This window comes from Strix uralensis, chromosome 17 (assembly GCF_047716275.1).
Source record: "Strix uralensis isolate ZFMK-TIS-50842 chromosome 17, bStrUra1, whole genome shotgun sequence".
Classification (NCBI taxonomy): domain Eukaryota; kingdom Metazoa; phylum Chordata; class Aves; order Strigiformes; family Strigidae; genus Strix; species Strix uralensis.
This window is the reverse complement of record NC_133988.1, coordinates 1,687,114-1,704,607: the sequence shown is the minus strand read 5'-3', so window position 1 is coordinate 1,704,607 and position 17,494 is coordinate 1,687,114. Positions and strand designations below refer to the sequence as shown.

Below are 17,494 nucleotides of genomic sequence, written 5' to 3'. Positions count from 1 at the left end.
AAAAAAATCAGATGAAACAGTTGAGCATTAGCAGGTGCTAATACCACACATCCACATACACCTCAGCACTGCCAGCTCTTAGTATTCAAAAATCCTGAGTCAGCTCCCCAAGATCACAGAACTGCTTAAAATACAGACTCTTGTCAAGACTATGCATTTTGACCCAATTGGTTGGTTTTTTTTCCTCTCAGGTTTTCAGCCTTTAGGTCAGAGCACTGCTGGGACCTCTACATGCACACCCAGGAACAACATCCTGACCCCATTTATCACAGTTGGCTCAGGGTTTTGGTTTTTTTTTTTTTTTTCACATTGTGCCCACGAGCTCTTGCGCTTTGCCTCATGTCATTAACACCTGGCAGTCGGTCATTAATACCCCATTACATCTCCCCTAAATCTATTCCTTCTCCATCACTGTTCACAGCCTTGTGGGAAAAGCCAAAGCCTCTGCCTGCTTTTGGGCAGGTACCCGAGACATGAGGCTGGAAATGTTGGCAGCGACCCCTGGTCAGGGTGCTGGCAGGTGGAGGGTGGCTGGGCTGCAGTGCAGGGCCATGGTCATTATTTTAAAAAATTAGAGCACTTAAATGACCCAAGACTTCTTTACTACAGGATTAGGTTCCCATGTATGGCTCAGTGCCCTTCTAGAGGCTAAATTTAAACTACGGGTATCAGGCCACTTAAAGTATCATACTTAAAACAGTAGAAACAAGGAAAATACTAAATTAATATGGCAGTGCTGGGGCAGAGAGAATTGGCATGAGCCAAGAGTTGGCTTGAATCTGGGTGAGTCTAGGTAAGATGAAGACGCCTGGCCATAGGGGAGGGAGGAGCTGGGCCGGTGGAAGGAAGAGCTGAGTGTCTGCCTTCCCCAAACACAAAACCCTCCAATGGCTCAGGGTTTGCTGCTCAGAGGCTGCAGGCACAGGGTAAATGAGCACTGAGGGCAGGGAACAGCCTTGTACTGACCTACGGTGCCAACAGCTCCAACAGCAGTGGAAGCCAGAAATGGGTAGTGATGGAGGGCCCAGCAGGGTATGGTGGGCACAGCCAGAAAGCCCAGTTCACCCCAGCAGGGTTTATTTTCCTGCAGCCAGCACAGAGGAAATCCACCTCTGCAGGACATGTCTGGGGTCTCGCTCTGCCCTGCCAGAGCTGCGCTCTCCAGGCATCCCCTGGGCTCACTCACGCTGCCTCGTAACTGCAGCCCTCAATGACAACTACTTTAGGTGGTCTCAAAGAGACTCCAAACCGTTTCTATTAAAAGTGACAGAGCTAAAGACAAAACCATCGCATCCAACACGCCCGGCTCTGCCCTCCCTCTCCAGATGCCCTGTTCAGCAAACACCACGCTCCCAAACACCAGGAGGTGCCAGCCAAGCCTGGGGGCACCCTTGGAGCCAAGCTCAGAAGGACACACAGCCCACAGCACCCCCTCCAGAAGCACGCAGCATCCCCACGACGGGGACACGTTCCCTGCTCAGAGCCAAACGCATCCTCTGTGCGAGGGCAAAGCTCACCCACAGACACGCCGTCCGTGCCAGAGCTGCTGCTCTGCCCCACCATCAAGCGCTGAGCCCAGCAGAGAGTGCAAAGAAAAATAATCAGAACTTGATAGGTTTTGCAAGCTGCTCTCCCACGCCTGGTGCAGAGATGGTGCTGCTGCAGCTCACAGCGAGCAGTCGCTGGCGCACGATGGTTCCCTGTACCCGTCATCCTGACCTGGCTGCCTCTCCTGGAGCGGGTGCTGGGATCCCACGCAGACTGCCAGCTGGCAGCTCATCGCGTATGCATCACGCACCCGGAGGAAAAATGGAGAAAAAGATTATGCAGAGATTGAGAACTAGGCCTTCAGAAGAGGATCTGGCATCACGGGATTGCAGCACAGAGACAACAGAAGATTACCTCACTGCTTGAGCAGAAGCTCTTCATTAAACACTTAAATATCAGGATGGGGTCGGGCACTGCAGCAGCAGCCAGGCTTTGGGGCTGGCCTCTGGTACAGCCAGCGTAGTTACTTACTGCTGCAGGACTCCACTCCCCAAAGCTCTTGTACCACTGATCTGCTCATCAAAAGGTCTTCCTGGCACACAGCAATGTGTGTGCCACGTCAAGGTTATCTCGAGAAATGCCGAGGGTGCTCAGGGGGACTCTCGGATATACGATGGAGCAGGTAAGGACCTCGTATACATCTTTCAAAAGTGTCTAAATAAATTCTGTTGACTTCAGGCTGCATCTGCAATATTTCCTTCGCGTCAAAACAGCACTGATGGAGAAAATAGCTCTGTTCTGTCCCTGCATGATTGCTTCTCATTTGTACAGGGGATAGGTGGATTTTTAAAAATAGGAAAGTGCACTACTTAGCTCTGATGGGTGAACAGTTCCAGCAAGAAACGGGAACGACAAATATCATAAAAAGGCCGTGAAACCTCCTTACCAGAACAATCGGTATCTGCAAATCCAGGTTTACCTCACTGCTTTTGCAGGTTTTATAACCACGGAGACGAAGCACCACAGTCAGTGCTGTGCTAACCAGGGGCTGGGGAAAGGCTTGTCAGAAGCCTTTGAAGGCTGCTAATCAAAACCAGAGCCGCAGAGCACGCGGTACATTACAGGGTGGCATTTTCAGTCATTTGGCCCCGCTATGCAAATAGGCCTCTACATGAAAATCTGCAGTTCAGGAAATGCGCCTGCAGAGTGCTTTTATTCCTCCACCGGTCCAAGATGAAACACAATTTTGCTGATGGTATACAAAATAAAGTGGAACTGCCAGCAGAGTTTGTTACAAGTTTAGTCAACAAAGACATTTACTCCTGGATGCGTTTTCACTCCTTAAACATTCCAAGGAAGGATATAAACAGCATGGGTTTTCACAAAAAAAAAGGTTACAGTTCACAGTGTCCAATGCCATATTACCTTAGCGCTGCAATGACCTGTAAAATAATCACAGTATAAGCCAAGGGCAGAAAACCACCTTTATTTTCTCCTTGCGCCTTGCAAAGCAAAGGCAGAGGACCTCACTGGGTGCCTGCTCGGTGGGTCACAGACACAACTTGTATCAGAGAGTCACAAAATCATCTCGGTTGGAAGGGACCTTGAAGATCATCCAGTCCAACCGTTAACCCAGCACTGACAGTTCCCAACTCCACCAGATCCCTCAGCGCTGGGTCAACCCGACTCTTCAACCCCTCCAGGGATGGGGACTCCCCCCCTGCCCTGGGCAGCCCATTCCAACGCCCAACAGCCCCTTCTGCAAAGAAATCCTTCCTAAGAGCCAGTCTGACCCTGCCCTGGCGCAGCTTGAGGCCATTCCCTCTTGTCCTATCACTTACTACTTGGTTCAAGAGACTCATCCCCCCTCTCTGCACCCTCCTTTCAGGGAGTTGGAGAGGGCCATGAGGTCTCCCCTCAGCCTCCTCTTCTCCAGACTAAACCCCCCCAGTTCCCTCAGCCGCTCCTCGTACGACATGTGCTCCAGACCCTACCACCCCCTGACCTTTCAAGTCCTTCAACCCAAAATCCCCACTGCCTGAGGCAATGAGGACAAAGTGCCAATAAAAGGTCCCCAAAAGACCCGCAAAGGCTGTGCATGGCTGCTGGCTGATCTGATAGATCAGCGGGACTATCTGATTCCCCTTGCGCTTGGGCACAAGCAGGTAACAAGGACAGGATGGTCCTTCAGCTCCCTCTTAGGTGACCAAAACAAGCTAGAGGATGGGAGCTCTCCTCAAAGGCAGCTTCGGCAATGCCAGCCGCGCCAGCATCGGTGCGATGCCAATGCTGCCAGGTACGATGAGCCCAGGCCACCACGCAGTGCCTGCTCGTGCCCACGCTGCTGGCAGGGGCTCAGGACAAGGCTTAACATTGAACTTCCACACCACCCCTCCCTCGCCCAGCCAGCTTGCCTACACAGCCTGCACCAGAGCCCCTTCCTCTCCTATATAAGCCCACCTTTTTCAAACAGCAAAGAGCAGGGGCCCACCCAGCTCAGCTGTGGAGGGAGCACACAGGGCAAGGGAACATCCTTAATGTCCAGGTGCCTACAGCTGCCTGGAGAAGCTTCACCACGAAAATAAAATCCATAGAGTGGAGAAGGACCTGGCCTGGGTGATGGGACTGAGAAAACACCAAGAAATCAAGCAGTAGGTGGTCCTGCTCCTTCCCTGGTCATTCCCTTCCAACAGGGACAAAATTAAGGGCTGGCCAGTGAGTGGCAAAGCCACGGCAGCGAGGAAGATGCTGGACCCGCACACGCCTGGACGGGGGATGGCCATCACACAAACCCACCGTGGAGCACGAGGAGGGCAGTTCTGTCCCCAGGCACTGCGGGAAGGCGGAAGCAGGGAGGGTGGCGGGGGTACGAGGGGACGGGATGGGGAAGAGCTGGCAGCAGCTGTTTGGATGGGTTGCAGGGTTGGGCTGAGCTCTCCCCCAGCCTGCTCACCACCCAGCACCGCTGCAGCCCCCGCACAGCTCCCTGCCTGGCAGCAAGAGCGCTGAGGAATTTGGGGGGATTAATGGGCCGGTAATCCTCTCTGCGGGCGCTGAGAATTAACATTCCCCTGGCCAGCGTCCACCGCCTCTGACCTACTTCTTCCCACGGGGATGGCGGGATGGGGGCACGGCACCGGCAGGCAGTCACCTGGTTTGGGCTTCGAGAAGCATCCTCCCATGGCGCCGGGCGGGGCAGGCAGCGGGGACGGCGGGCAGGTCAGCGAGGGCACGGGCACATCCTCGCATGATAAACCACCTGCTCGGGCCGTCCCGGGCTCCAGGCGTCGTTCACGACCTGCGCTGGGTAGAAAAGCTCCGTGAGAACCGGTACCGGCAGGGAAGGTGGGTGCTGCAGGGAGCGGAGGGCAAGCGGCGAGAGCTGCTGCCTGTGCCAACAGCTGCAGGCAGGAGCTGGGCAGCACGAGCACAACGGGTACATGGAGCACAGGGGCAAGTCACACCCAGCCCCGCACACCCCCGGTGACCCGAGTGACAAGGGGAAAACGTAACACTGGGGTCACCGTGCTGGGAGTCACCAATAAATTCAGTTATGAAGTTTATAAATTCAATCATCTTTTCAAAGTTTAAAATGACAAAAACCCTCACATCATTTATGTTCAAACTTTAATAACTTTCCAAAGCCCTGCCTTTGGGAATTAAATCTCTAAGCGCATAGGTCACAGCCCAAATACAATGATTAAACTATAAATACATTTCAGTCAGGTTTTTTTCTTTTATGATAAGGTGATGGAAAAATGAAATCTACTGGATTGCCTGGTCCTGAAAGTTCCCCCTTCCCAGTAATGCTCACTCCAGCAGAAATCCCATTCGCTTTGGAACAATTATTTATTTGAGAAAGGGTTTTCAGTATCAGGCCATTTTGCACCAAAACCCAGTTTTTTACACTCTTAAGACAGGATTTTTTAATGTTTAAGTGGGACAGGCAAACGGTCCACTTCAAGTTGTGTTCATCTCATTAGCTTTGACTGATGGTGCTCTCAGATTTAGTACAAAGATAAACCTTTCTGGTTATATTCCTTGACTGAAAACAGCAAAAGTTCTTACAACACAGCTGGCAATAAAGCAGAACATTTAATTAATTTTACGCATTCATACCTGTAATTGAACTGATTTACTATGGTTTTGCCACATATTTTTCACAAAGCCTTCCGATCTGGGCAGGAAGTTAAAACCATTTCCAAAGGATATTTTAACACAGGCAAAGCAGGCTTTTCTGCAGCTTAGAACGTGCCTCAAGATCTTTACAATGAGAAGAAGACACAGAAGTGCCAGGAGACAGACACCAAGCACTGCAATTTCTCCCCTTTATTTAAGCACCAACTCAAAACATCCAGACGTATCCTTCCGTTTTCAGCTATATCCCTCTAAAACATGCACATTCCTTCCTGCAAACCTTCACACCCCCTTCTGCCCTGCACGGCATGACCTCCACCAAGTCCCAGGTGTATTGCAAGAGCACCTTTAAAGCCTGAAGCATGTTGAATAACTGGGGCTATAGAGGAACAAGAGACTGGTGCCTTGCCACGTCGTGCAAAACGAGCACACAGGCACTTGATAATGGGCACGGAGGGGTACCAGCCTGGCACAGACTAGTAACAGGACAAAAAACCACACAAGCTTGTCTGCAGACTACAAAGAGCGATCAGACGTGTGTGCAACTGCCAACAAGCTCATTCACAAAGGGGGAACATTCAGTGGAGCGGGGAAGAGGCAAGAGCTCTTCTCACAAGAGCAAGAGCACCCAAGGAAAGCAGCACGCCAACATTTACACAAGAGCAAATGCAAACAAATGCCATGTAAGAAGGTGCACAAATGCAGAGGAAGATTTGGGAGCACCGGGGAAAAACACAGCGGAGAAGTCACATGCAGTAACTGCTGTATGGCCCTTTGCCAAAACTGGCAGGAAAAAAGGGAAAATGGCTTTGTATCACAGAAACAGAGTCTCAAGCCATTCATGTACCAGTGATACAGGACAATAGTGCAAAACATATAATAAAATACCATGCAAAGGCTGGCAAAAAAGGAGGTGGGAGGTGAGTGCCAGAGAGGAGCAGGTGACAGGGGATGAGCTGGGGGGAGCATCCAGGGCATCCTCAGCATCAAGCCAGATAGGAAAATAAAACTGCACCTAAGCGAGTTCATACCGAAGTGAGATACTGCTGTGAGCAGAACGTGCCAGTGAGACAACGGGAGCCACGCAAGGGAGAGCAAAGAGAAAGCTGAAACGAGGATACTGTCACCCACACAGAGGCTGGGCTTTCTTCTGGAAGGCAACCAGCCTACTCTCAGGTCTGCCATAGCTGATCCCCACAACCAACTCAGGAGCAAACCAAAGCCCCTGCAAACCCGGAGCAGCCGTTTGCTGCGGGTTTCCTGCAGCAGAAGGTGGTCGCTGCGCCAGCAGGACAGGGCAATGCCCCAGGCACGCAGTGTCCAGGCAGCATCGAGCAAACCCTCAGGATGCTGCATGTCAGGGAGCACGGCAGGGACCCCGAAGCCCCCGGGCAGGCGGTGGGGTGGATGGCTGAAGGGTGGCTCCCGAATGTGCCTCACCAGAGGATGCCTCGATCTTCTCCAAGCCTCCAGAGATGCTGGTGGGACTGCTTTCCAGCTGGTCTGGCTGGTTTTACAGGGTACTCTGGGAGGATGTCAGAGCTCCTCTCCCTGAGTATCAGCCATCTGTCTGAGATGCCTTTGCTTTGTTTGGACCTCAGAGATGGCAATCTGAAGCCACTGCCTCAGGCCCACTTTCACATCCCCTAATTTCCCCATTGATGGTCCCCCCTAGGCTCTTCAGAGGCACAAGCTGTGCTCGGGCTGGCTGAGCCACCCACAGCCTCCTAAAGCGGCTCAGAGCAGAGCACAGCGCATGTTTCTGGGTGTCCCTCCTCCAGGACTCCAGGAGTTAACCAGGCAAAAACTTTTCTGGTTGCAGAAAGGCACCAGCCTGCCCTACCAGACCGACTCATGAGACACAACAGGATTGTGTCACCACTAGCAGCATCCAGAGGTACCGCTCCAGATCTGGATCCTGCAGGAGTCACAGCCAAAATCTCCTCTCTGTTGGGAAAGGGAAATAAGCTCATATACAACATGAAGTAACTGAACCCAGCTAGCAAGTAACACCTTGCTAGCACCTCCTTTTATGATAAGGTGATGGAAAAACGAAATCCACTGGATTGCCTGGTCCTGAAAGTTCCCCCTTCCCAGTAATGCTCACTCCAGCAGAAATCCCATTCGCTTTGGAACAATTATTTATTTGAGAAAGGGTTTTCAGTATCAGGCCATTTTGCACCAAAACCCAGTTTTTTACACTCTTAAGACAGGATTTTTTAATGTTTAAGTGGGACAGGCAAACGGTCCACTTCAAGTTGTGTTCATCTCATTAGCTTTGACTGATGGTGCTCTCAGATTTAGTACAAAGAAGTAACACCTTGCTAGCTCTTGAAGAGTGATGCACTGACCTATACAAGGTCACGCAGCTGATGTTCATGTCTCAGTAAACCAGTTCATAACCTGTTCCCTGAACAAAACAATGCTCTGTGCTTCACAGCTGTACAGGAACACCTTCAGCATCCTCTCAAAGAGGGCAACAAGGAGTGGGTTATCAAAATATGAGACAACTGTGGTAGTTCTGAGGAACATACCACCCCATCTCTCAAAACCCCAGTGTGAATGGGGAATCGGCCCTGTAACAGGCTGTCTGCAAAACAGGACTCCAGTGTCACTCAGAGAGCACTGCCTGAGAGCACAGGACCAGAGAAACCACCCTGCTCCCAAACAGAACAAACACTGAAAACAATCCAACGGGAGAAATGTAGAAAACAATCCAGCACTACTAACCCCAAGCACTTCCACTGCGCACCAATAAAACTGCGATACTGCAACATCAAATTTTCACTGCGGGTAAGGGATAGAAAACCAGAAGGAGGACCATGCAGCTCAGCCCAGATGTCCACCTCTCTGACAGTGGCCAACAGCACTTATGTGCCACGAGCTGGCAAGAACAAGGCAGGCACACAGTGACACTTCAGCCCATGTTTCCTGACATGTTCAGGCAACCCATGCACAGATCAGGATCCAGAGCTTGCACCATTTTTGAGAGACGGCACAGTACTGACAATGCTGTTATTAGCACTATTTACCTCTCTGCTTGCTGCTGAGCCCCAGGCTCCTATTTTAATTGAATGCTCTGCCGCGACTCCAAAATCTATTCCAGGTGGTCATGTGGTAAGTATACAAGTATATAGTACACTGTAGGTATAATTAGTATTTTTTCCCTGAACATTAGTTTGTGTTTATTGAAAGTGTCATTTTATCACCTGGCCACCAAGGTCCATCATATGCAGCTATAACACTTCACAGTCAGCATCTGTTTTGCTGCTGTGAATAATTCTGTATTGCCCGCCTAGAAATCTGGCACATGCCTGAGCACCGAACCATGCCCAGTGACATAGGCATCTCCCAGACGTACAAGTTTGCAATCCAAGCTAGCTCCATCTGGGGATGTCAGCTGGAGACCTCTCTCTGTGGAGCACTGAGCACAGACACACTCATGACACCGCTCACAGGGTCCCTTCAGCCATGATTCACCTGCTGTGGCCCTGGTGCACGTGGACACCAGCTTCCCCCGTGGTCTCTCCTGGCTCCTCCAGATCCCATCGCTGAGCTTCTGCTTGCACCCTCACCTTCTTACAGACACTGTCCTGCTCCAGGTTGCCCCTGGCCTGCTGGCCCTGGACAAGGCAGCCCCGAGTGCCACCGGAGGGAGAGGGGGGAAGAGAGGCCTGCTTCTCGTCCCCTTCCCACTTGCCCAGCACAAGTCCCCACCCCTGGCCCACCGCTGTCCCCCCTGATCCCCCGGCCACACTCTCTTGAGAGGGGTGTCCTGTCACCTCGCAGGGCAGTTCCGTCCCCTCCCCACACCACTGAACCCGCTCCTCTCAAGCCCTGGCCCCACATCTCCCCTCCCCTCCCCACATCTTCTCCCCTCTCCTCAGTGATGTGGGGGCTCCCAATGTCAGCAGGAAGGCGACCGATGTGATCTCCTTGCACAGAGGGCTGGTGGGTGCGAGGCCAGTGAAGGCAGGGGCTGTGGTGCCCACCCACTGCTGGTTCCCAGAAAAGGGAGCCTGCACTGGGGCTGGACCATGAGCCCACGGGGCCTGAGGATGGAGAAGCCAACGATGCTGGAGCAGCTGCCAACTGCTGAGGATCCTGGTTGTGGCTACCAGAACAAGAAACACCTCTGGTCTTACAATCACAGATCCTCAAGGCTTTGCAGGGGCACAGTCCCTGGTCCTCCCACAGCTGCACCTCCTCCTCTGGCCTATCCTCCTCTTAGGCCAGACTCAAGCCAGCCCCGGGGCTGTTGGGGACACAGTTCAGGTTCCCAAGGTCTAAGGGCTCAAGAATATGACCATCAGTCCAAGGTAACCAGACAACAACGGGAGCATCCTGCCACCACCAGCAACCAACCTCCAGTCTCCCAGGCAGTTCAGGATCATGTGCCCAGCCAGCCCTCCTGCCTTCTGCTGGGGACGGGTTCACCAGGCATCACTGCCTGGACTTGCTCCCTCCCACAGCTGGAAATGCCTATATCTTCTCTGCCACGGGTCCAGCAAACCAGGCTCCAGGACTGGCATGCTGGCAGGGATCAGCAGACTTGTCCTCTCCACACGGATCTCCACCACAGCTGAACTCTCTATCTTTGCAGTGCTCTGCAGGAGGCTCTGGAGGAAACCTGAGGGAAGCCCTAGGAGGAAACCTGGAAGAGTACCTGGATGATCTTTGAGGAGGTTTCTGAGGAGCCACTGGAATTCATGGTGACCAAGTGGGACATCTAGGACGTGCTCTGTTCCCAGGGAGATGACTTCTGTCTCTTCATTGACACAACCAGTCTGGAGATGCCTCCAGGAGAGGAGGGAAGGGGTCTGGCAGTACTGGTGTCCCTGGAGCCATGGCAGCCCCAGGGCTCTGGGCAGCAGGTCTTGCTCACACACTCTGGGAACAGCCGCTCACCAGTTCTGGGATCAGGCAGGAGCTTTTTCTCCCGGGCAGGTTGGACAAGTTCCCAGGTGGTTTTTTGCCTTCCTCTGCAGCCATGAGCAGGGCCCGTTGGCCAGGGCTGCTCCGGGCCGTTTGTGGCCAGTGATTCCCTGCTGCTGCAGGACCAGGAGTCCAGCTGTGTCTGTGATGTCTCCACCTCTCTTCCCTGTGGCAGCTTTGTTTTTCTAGTTTTCAGCCATTTGTAGTTTAGGTCTTCTGAGGCAATGTCCTACAGCTCCACGCTCCACAGGAGCTGCTGTTTTTTAACTGCCCCTGCATACAATAAAATTTTCTTTTTATTGTATCTTGGTTCTGTTGTCTGCAAACATATGCCCATTTCTGCCTCCAGAACTTTGTCCTTCAGAAGCATTATCAGTTACTGCAGATAATTTTTGGACTCAGAGATGTTATCACCATTTGAAGAACTCAGCACTTTCTTCTCGGGATGTCTCCGAAGAGTCCATGTCAGTCATTTCTTTCCTGCTTAGTAAAAGGACACCTAAAATGGTGTCACCAACACCCCTGTGCTCAGCACACTTAGATCTCAGCAGCTGCCACAACGCCCCTAGGTCTGAGAGAAGGCCTTATGGCCAGGAGAAGAAAGTCAATGGAAGTACCTGTACTCAGGAATACCATCCCAGCAAACACCCGGAGTTTTAGGAAGGTCCCTCATATCTATCAATAACGGCCTTTTGCTACCACAGTTACTGCTCAGGTGCGAGATTCCGGCAGGTTGTCCCACAGAGCTGGTTTTCTATCTGAACTTCTGGACAGAGTCAATCTTCAAAAACAAGAAAGCAAAACTTTCCTATCTCTAAGGCTGGACACATGCTCCCCATGCTCCTTGGTTCCTCACCTACCAGCATGCAATGCCACACACACCAGGCACACCAGGGAACAGAGGCCACAGGGCAGCTCCACATCTCCTGCAAGACTCGCTGGTCCGCAGACAGCCCCGCCTGCTCTGCAGAGCAAGGAGAGCCGCCTGCCTTGCCTAGCCAGCGAGATCTGGCTCCGCAGGCTGCGCCCCCCCAAGAGGAGGGGATGGTTGGAGGCTCAGAGCATCTGGTGGCACTCTCCATACTTGCAGGGAAGAGCTGGCTCTGACTCTGGTCTCCGCTGTGAAAAAAAACCAACCCTTGATCCCAAACCTTATCCTATCTACCACAGAGCTGCCTCCTTGCCAATTCTTAGTACGCGCAAAATATTGTCTTTAATACAAGGCCCAGCAGGAACCATGGAGCAGTCCCAGCAGCAGACCCATTTCGGACACACCCTACAAACAGAGTGAAGCACAGACCCCACCACAGCCTCTCCAGCACATCCCACAAAGCACAGCCCGTCCATGGGCCAGGCAAGGCTCCGGTCCTTGGGTGCAGGGCACCTCCCCTGCCCACCAAGCCCTGAACTTCACCAGGACCCAGAGCCTTCGTTTCCCACCCACCTCTTCACCCCGTGCTACGAGTCTCCCAGCCCCACCATCACACCACACATGATCCTGTGTGGCTCCATCCCAACCAGGCACATACACACCCTGACCCCCACCACGCACCAGACTCACACTCTTGGTGTCCTCCTAAGACATGGGTTGCCCCTTTCTCTTACTTTGCTGGGGATTTGCTCTAGTTTGACTCCCACGGTGATTGCCAGAACTACGCAGTGGGCCACCACCCTCCGCCAGGTCCTCCCACACCTGGCACAGCAATGTTAGAAAGATTTAAGAGTGGTGACTCCACATTCCCCTGTCCCTGATGAGCACACCCAGACTGTCCTCCTCTGTCATCTCCTGAAGGTCAGGTTGTGTTTCACTCTTGGTCCCCCTCTTGCCCCACTTCTCTGTCTCTGCTTAGTGGGGCAACTCCAGCCACCAGCAGTGCTTCTCACCTCTGTCTCCTCAACAAGTTACAGCAGCAGAGGCAGAGTTTGTGGGCAGAGGCTGTTAATAAAAATATATAAGGTGGATCCCAAGAGTCCCTGCAGCCCACTGGCCAGCACACCTGCCTCTGCTCAGTAGCCCCCTGGCCCCCAGGAACCCTGGCATGACCACCAGTATCCTTGCCATGCCTCTCCAGCCCTGCCAGGGACCAGGCTTCAGCCCAGAGGCCCAACAGCACCCTCCCATAGCTGACCTCCGTCCCTCCCCAAAAGCAGCCAGTCCCCGTGGGCCACCGGTTTGGAGCAGTCCTGGTCCACGCCAGCACAGCCTGGCAGAGCAGGAGCCAGCACAGACCCCACAGTGCGCAGCCCGTGCTCCCCACGGCGCAGAGCAGGCAGGGGTCAGACAGCATTTGGGCTCTCTGGTTGTTGTCTGAGCACAGCCACACCAACAGTGTCACACAGCCCACAGGCACCTCTCTACTGTCTCCATCGCCCTGCAGAGAGTGACTCCACCAAAAACCAAGGCAGCTGCAGGCACAAAGTCCTGCTGACACCCTGAGCTGTCGGCAGCCTCCCTCTCTGCCCACCCAGGGGTCCATCCTCCACCCGCTGCATCACCCTGGGCACAGCCCATGACCATAAGGAGAAGAAACTCCCCTGTTTAGCAGCAGAAACTACAGTTCCCTGCAACGTCTGGCTCAGCAGAGCCAACCTGCCCCATCTCCAGGATAAGCTAAGCTCCGCTGCCAAGGAAAGCAGGTCTCTCCTCCGGATGCAGGACTCTGAGCACAGCCCAGGCGTGGCTGGAAGCACCGGGGGTCCCAAGGCTCTTCCCCGTGCCCCACAGACCACGCTGTGCGCTCTGCGCTATCAAGGCAACGCGCAGCAGCCCTCCTCTGACCCCAGGAAGGTGCACAGGGTTCACCCGCCACAAGAAAAGCCTGGAAAGAGCCAGTGGGAAGGCAACCAAGCCACACAAAAGAGAGCGTGACAGGGGATGATGTTTTTAGGGCAGGGAGAACTTGCATTTTTAAAATAATTTTGGGGTGAAAATAGACAGGTCTCCATCCCGAAGCTATCCCTTTTTTCCAGGAATTGCACCTCAGAGGAGGAACACGGGGCTCCCTCAGCCCCAGCTCCCAGCGCTCGCACAGACCAGCCTCCCAGCGCGGGGTGCCCAGCTGGGGGGAAAACACCTTCTTTAGTGTAACTGCCTCCTGTCCCTCCACCCCGAGGATGCTGCACCCGCAACACCGCCACGCTGCTCGCAGAGACATGCCATGCACCGCTGCCTGTCCCCTGCCCGTGCAGCAGCTGAGCCAAACTCAAAGGGGCTGGTGCACAGCAACCCCCTTCTCTCCTCTCCCAGCACCCCAACCTTCTCTTTACCTCTCCAGCTCTTCGCTCCCTTTTTTCCTCCCGGACAGCTCTCCAGCCAGTTCCCTGTTCCCTCTGCCCAACCCTCCCACTCCCAGTTTCCTGCCATCCCGACCCTGCTGCCTGGACCCCGCGCCGGAGGTCCCCCAGCCGCTGACACCCAGCGACTCTGACACCCTCAGACTCCCACTGGTCCCCTCCTGCTCCTTCCACCACCACCTTGCCTCCCCGGCAGCCCCCAGCCCCTGCCCACTCCTCAGCACACCTCTCCCCACCAAACCTTTCCCTCTCCGGCCACTTCCCAGCAGGGACTGAGATTTGCTTTGCACCCACCTGGAGCAAACTGTGGGTTTGGCTTTGCCCGGTAATTTGCTTTCAGATGGCCCCAAGAAACAGAAGCAAAACTCACGCTGCAAAATGCCGAGAGCAGCTCCCAGCCCCGTCTCGCCGAGGATGGGGAGGAACGCGTCCTGGCGCACTTCACCTTGTCACCTTGTCACCAGGAGTTTGTGGCAGCAGCAAGCAGCACAGAGAGCTACAAAGCTGCTTTTAACGTGCCTGAAGAAGCAGCGCAGCGGGAACACTCAGCCTACAATTAGCCACAACTGTTTTACTGGCTGCTGCTTCAGCAATTTATAGGCTCCAGGTTAAAGGCTCGTTCGGCAGTGCTGTCACTGCCACCCCTCCAAGCATGTCCTCTGCAAGCTGGATTGGAAATATTCAGAAATTAATAATTAAGCACACCATTTGGTTCCGATCTCAAAGGTACGCCAATAAAAAGAGCAAATGCTAAAAATTCTCCCCAGGTGCAGAGCGCTTGATGGAAAAATCCAAACATTTCACGACACAAAAGAGTTTGAATTCCCGAGCGCTCGGTCCGAGGCAGCCGAGCTCTGCTCCTGCCGGCGGCCGCTGCCAGCCCGGGATTGCACAAGAGGAAACCGCCTTCCCTGCGGAACCCGCAAGCGGAGCAGAAGGAGTTTCTCACAGAAATGTTTTCCGAGCAACGGCAAAATCACACCACCACCCCATTCCACCTTCCGCCGGACCCAGAGCAGCCCCTGCTCACGCCATCCGCCCCCCCCAGGCAGATCTGGCCCTGCGGTACCGCTCGAGGCTCCGCATTTGGCCAGTCCCGCAGCTGCCGGTCTGTGACACCGGGGCTGTCTGCCGGGGGGCACCGGCCCCCGAGACGGGGACAAACAAACAAACTTGGAGGACACGCTTGGGGGGGGGGACACACGGGACGACACAGGGACCCCAAAACCGGGAGTTCAAGAGAAACGCGGCTTTTCCCCGACAGCAATCGCAGCCCCTTTTTTTTTTTTTTTTTGCTGCTTTGGTTTCTCAAGCAATTGCTGCATCTCGAGAGAGGTGCGAAAACAAGCGGCGCTCCCGCACCGCTGCGGCGGCCACCGGCCCCCGGCCACCTCTCGCCCGGCCCCGGCCTGGCCGGCAGCTCCCGCTGCAGAGGAGCCTCGGGGGCCGGTGCGGCCCCCCCCGGTGTCCCCGCGCCTGGGGGGGGGGGGACAGCGGCGGTTCCCCCCGCCCGCTCCCCCCGTCCGGCGGCGCGGATGCGGTCCCGGGCAGCGGCCCCACACCCCGAGCCCCCCACCCCTCTCCAGCCCCCCCGGGCCGAGCCCCGCCGCCCCCCCGCGCTTACCTGGGCAGCAGCGGCGGGCGCCGGCGCGGCGGGCGGGAGCGCGGCCGCCCCCGGGCGGGACCGGGCGGGGCGGGGCGGGGCGGCCCCCCGGGACACGGCACCGGCCGCGGGCAGCGGAGCGCGGGGGGCCCCGCCGGCCCCTCCCTCCGCAGGGCACACGCGGCCGGGGGTGGCCACGCTGGCCCCGGGCACGCGAAGAGGCATCTGTGGCCCCCTCGGTCAGCGGGGCGCGCACGGCCGCCCGCAGCCAGGGTTCGTCCTGCCCGCTGGGAAACAGCCTGCCCCCTCCTTTCCCCGCTTGTTGTACATTTTCCTTTTCGGATTCAGATGGCTCCGCTCTCCCCTTGGAGGCAGGGATCTCTTCCCCCTCCTGCCCGCCTGGCACCGTTCTGTTCTCCCCAGTAAACTATTTTCCGTCTCCATCATACCCCGTCTGGGGGAGTGTCAGCCTCCCCGTGTGCCTTTTCTTATTGCACGCCCCAGATATGTCCATAACTATTTTCCCTCTATGACTTTTTATAGTCTATATTTCATATTCTATATATTTTCCCTCTATGACTTTTGAGACCACCCTGGATACAGAGGAAGGTTTTTTCTCCCCTGGATACAGATTGTCTTGGGTTGCTGCTGTCCTAACACCCTGGTTATATAACTCCCTGAGGTGGTCCAGGTGGTTTGCTGCCCTCCCCACAGCTTCAGCTCTTTGCTCCCTGCTCCAAATGAGATGAGAGGCTTAACTGGGCTGTTCAGCTGCAGTTTTTACTGCTATTAAAAAAACTACCCACGGATGGAACCTGTAAATGTGCGAGTCCCAGAGAGCCACATGCCTCCACAACCTTACGAGAGGGACCGTGGATCCTTGTGGGCCTGCCTCAGTTTGAAGGCAGGAGAAATGACACCAGGCCCGCCGGGTGTGTCTGCAGGCAGCGGAGCAGGAGCATCCCTGCACGTGGTGCTGTGCCTGGCTGGGGCACGGTGCAGAGCTCATCCCATGGGATGCAGTACTGCTGGCGGTGGGGACCCATGGCAACTGATGGCCGCCTCCTTTTCCCTACCCAGCATGCAGATTTTTTGACCTCTGGTGTGGAAAACTGCTCCCACACAGCTGCCACGCAAACAGCAAGGACTGGGCTGCGCTGCCCTGGGAACAGTGGGAGATGCAGCTCTGCCTGCAATGGGGCGGCTGGGCTAGGGCAAGGACCCATGCCGGCAGGGCTCCCCAGCCCCGGGAGATGGCTGTGGGTCCTCCCTTCCCCATAAACACCACAAAGCTGCTGGGCAGTTCATGACCCCATCATCGCTGTCTCTTGGAGCGCAGCCTTGGGCTCCGGGCACTGACTCCATCACCCTGACCCCACTCCCACATTGGGCACTGCCTGGGCCACAGGGTCTATCACTGAAATGTCCCTGTTCCCACTCTGCCAGGGCAAAGGGAGCCCTGAATGCTGCTGGCAGGTCCTGCCCTCCTGCCCGGATCCTGGGCTGCCCTGGGCACCCCTGGGTGCATGGCAGGGTGCTCAGCCGTGCTGGGGCTGTTGGGGGGGGGTGGGGGAGTGGGTGCTGTGGGGCAGAGCCTGCGGGTCTGCCCCAAGGGGGACAGCAGTGCCTCACTGGGGGGTTGACAGGGCCATGCCAGCAATGCCAGGCAGCTGCCCACCATGCTGCCTACCCTTGGCTCCCTCCCAGCTCTGCAGGGGTCAGGGACGTGATAACCCTCAGCCTTGCATCTCCCACCACCCTCAAATTACGCCCACCCCACCCCCCGCCACTGCAGCAGGGACTGGGACGGGCTGGTCCCCCACGCAGCCTGGGGCAGACAGAGCTGGCAGGAAAGGGAGGGCAGGGATGCGCTGGGGAGAGGGTGAAGGACAGGCTCTGGGGTGATGTGAAACCAAACGGGGGACACTCTGGCACCTCCAGACCTGCTTTCCAGGCTGGATCCAAGCCTCTTCTGCACCATTCCCTTAGGAAAAAGCTCTGCCCTTGCCTGCACAGCCCTGCCCTGCCTTCCCCAGG

The 17,494-nt window shown here is 55.3% G+C and overlaps 1 protein-coding gene across 1 annotated transcript in view; it reads right to left on the bottom strand.

The window, feature by feature from the left end:
• AIFM3 (AIF family member 3) overlaps positions 1 to 14,489 on the bottom strand; it is a 49,755-nt gene extending 35,266 nt beyond the window's left edge. Inside the window, exons 1-2 of the mRNA XM_074887300.1 lie at positions 14,225 to 14,489; positions 4,640 to 4,791 (exon numbers count right to left, since the gene is read on the bottom strand). Of these exons, the coding sequence (XP_074743401.1) occupies positions 4,640 to 4,670 (31 nt within the window). The 5' untranslated portion in view covers positions 4,671 to 4,791; positions 14,225 to 14,489. The remainder of the gene's footprint in view (positions 1 to 4,639; positions 4,792 to 14,224) is intronic.
• Between the last annotated feature and the right edge of the window lie 3,005 nt (positions 14,490 to 17,494).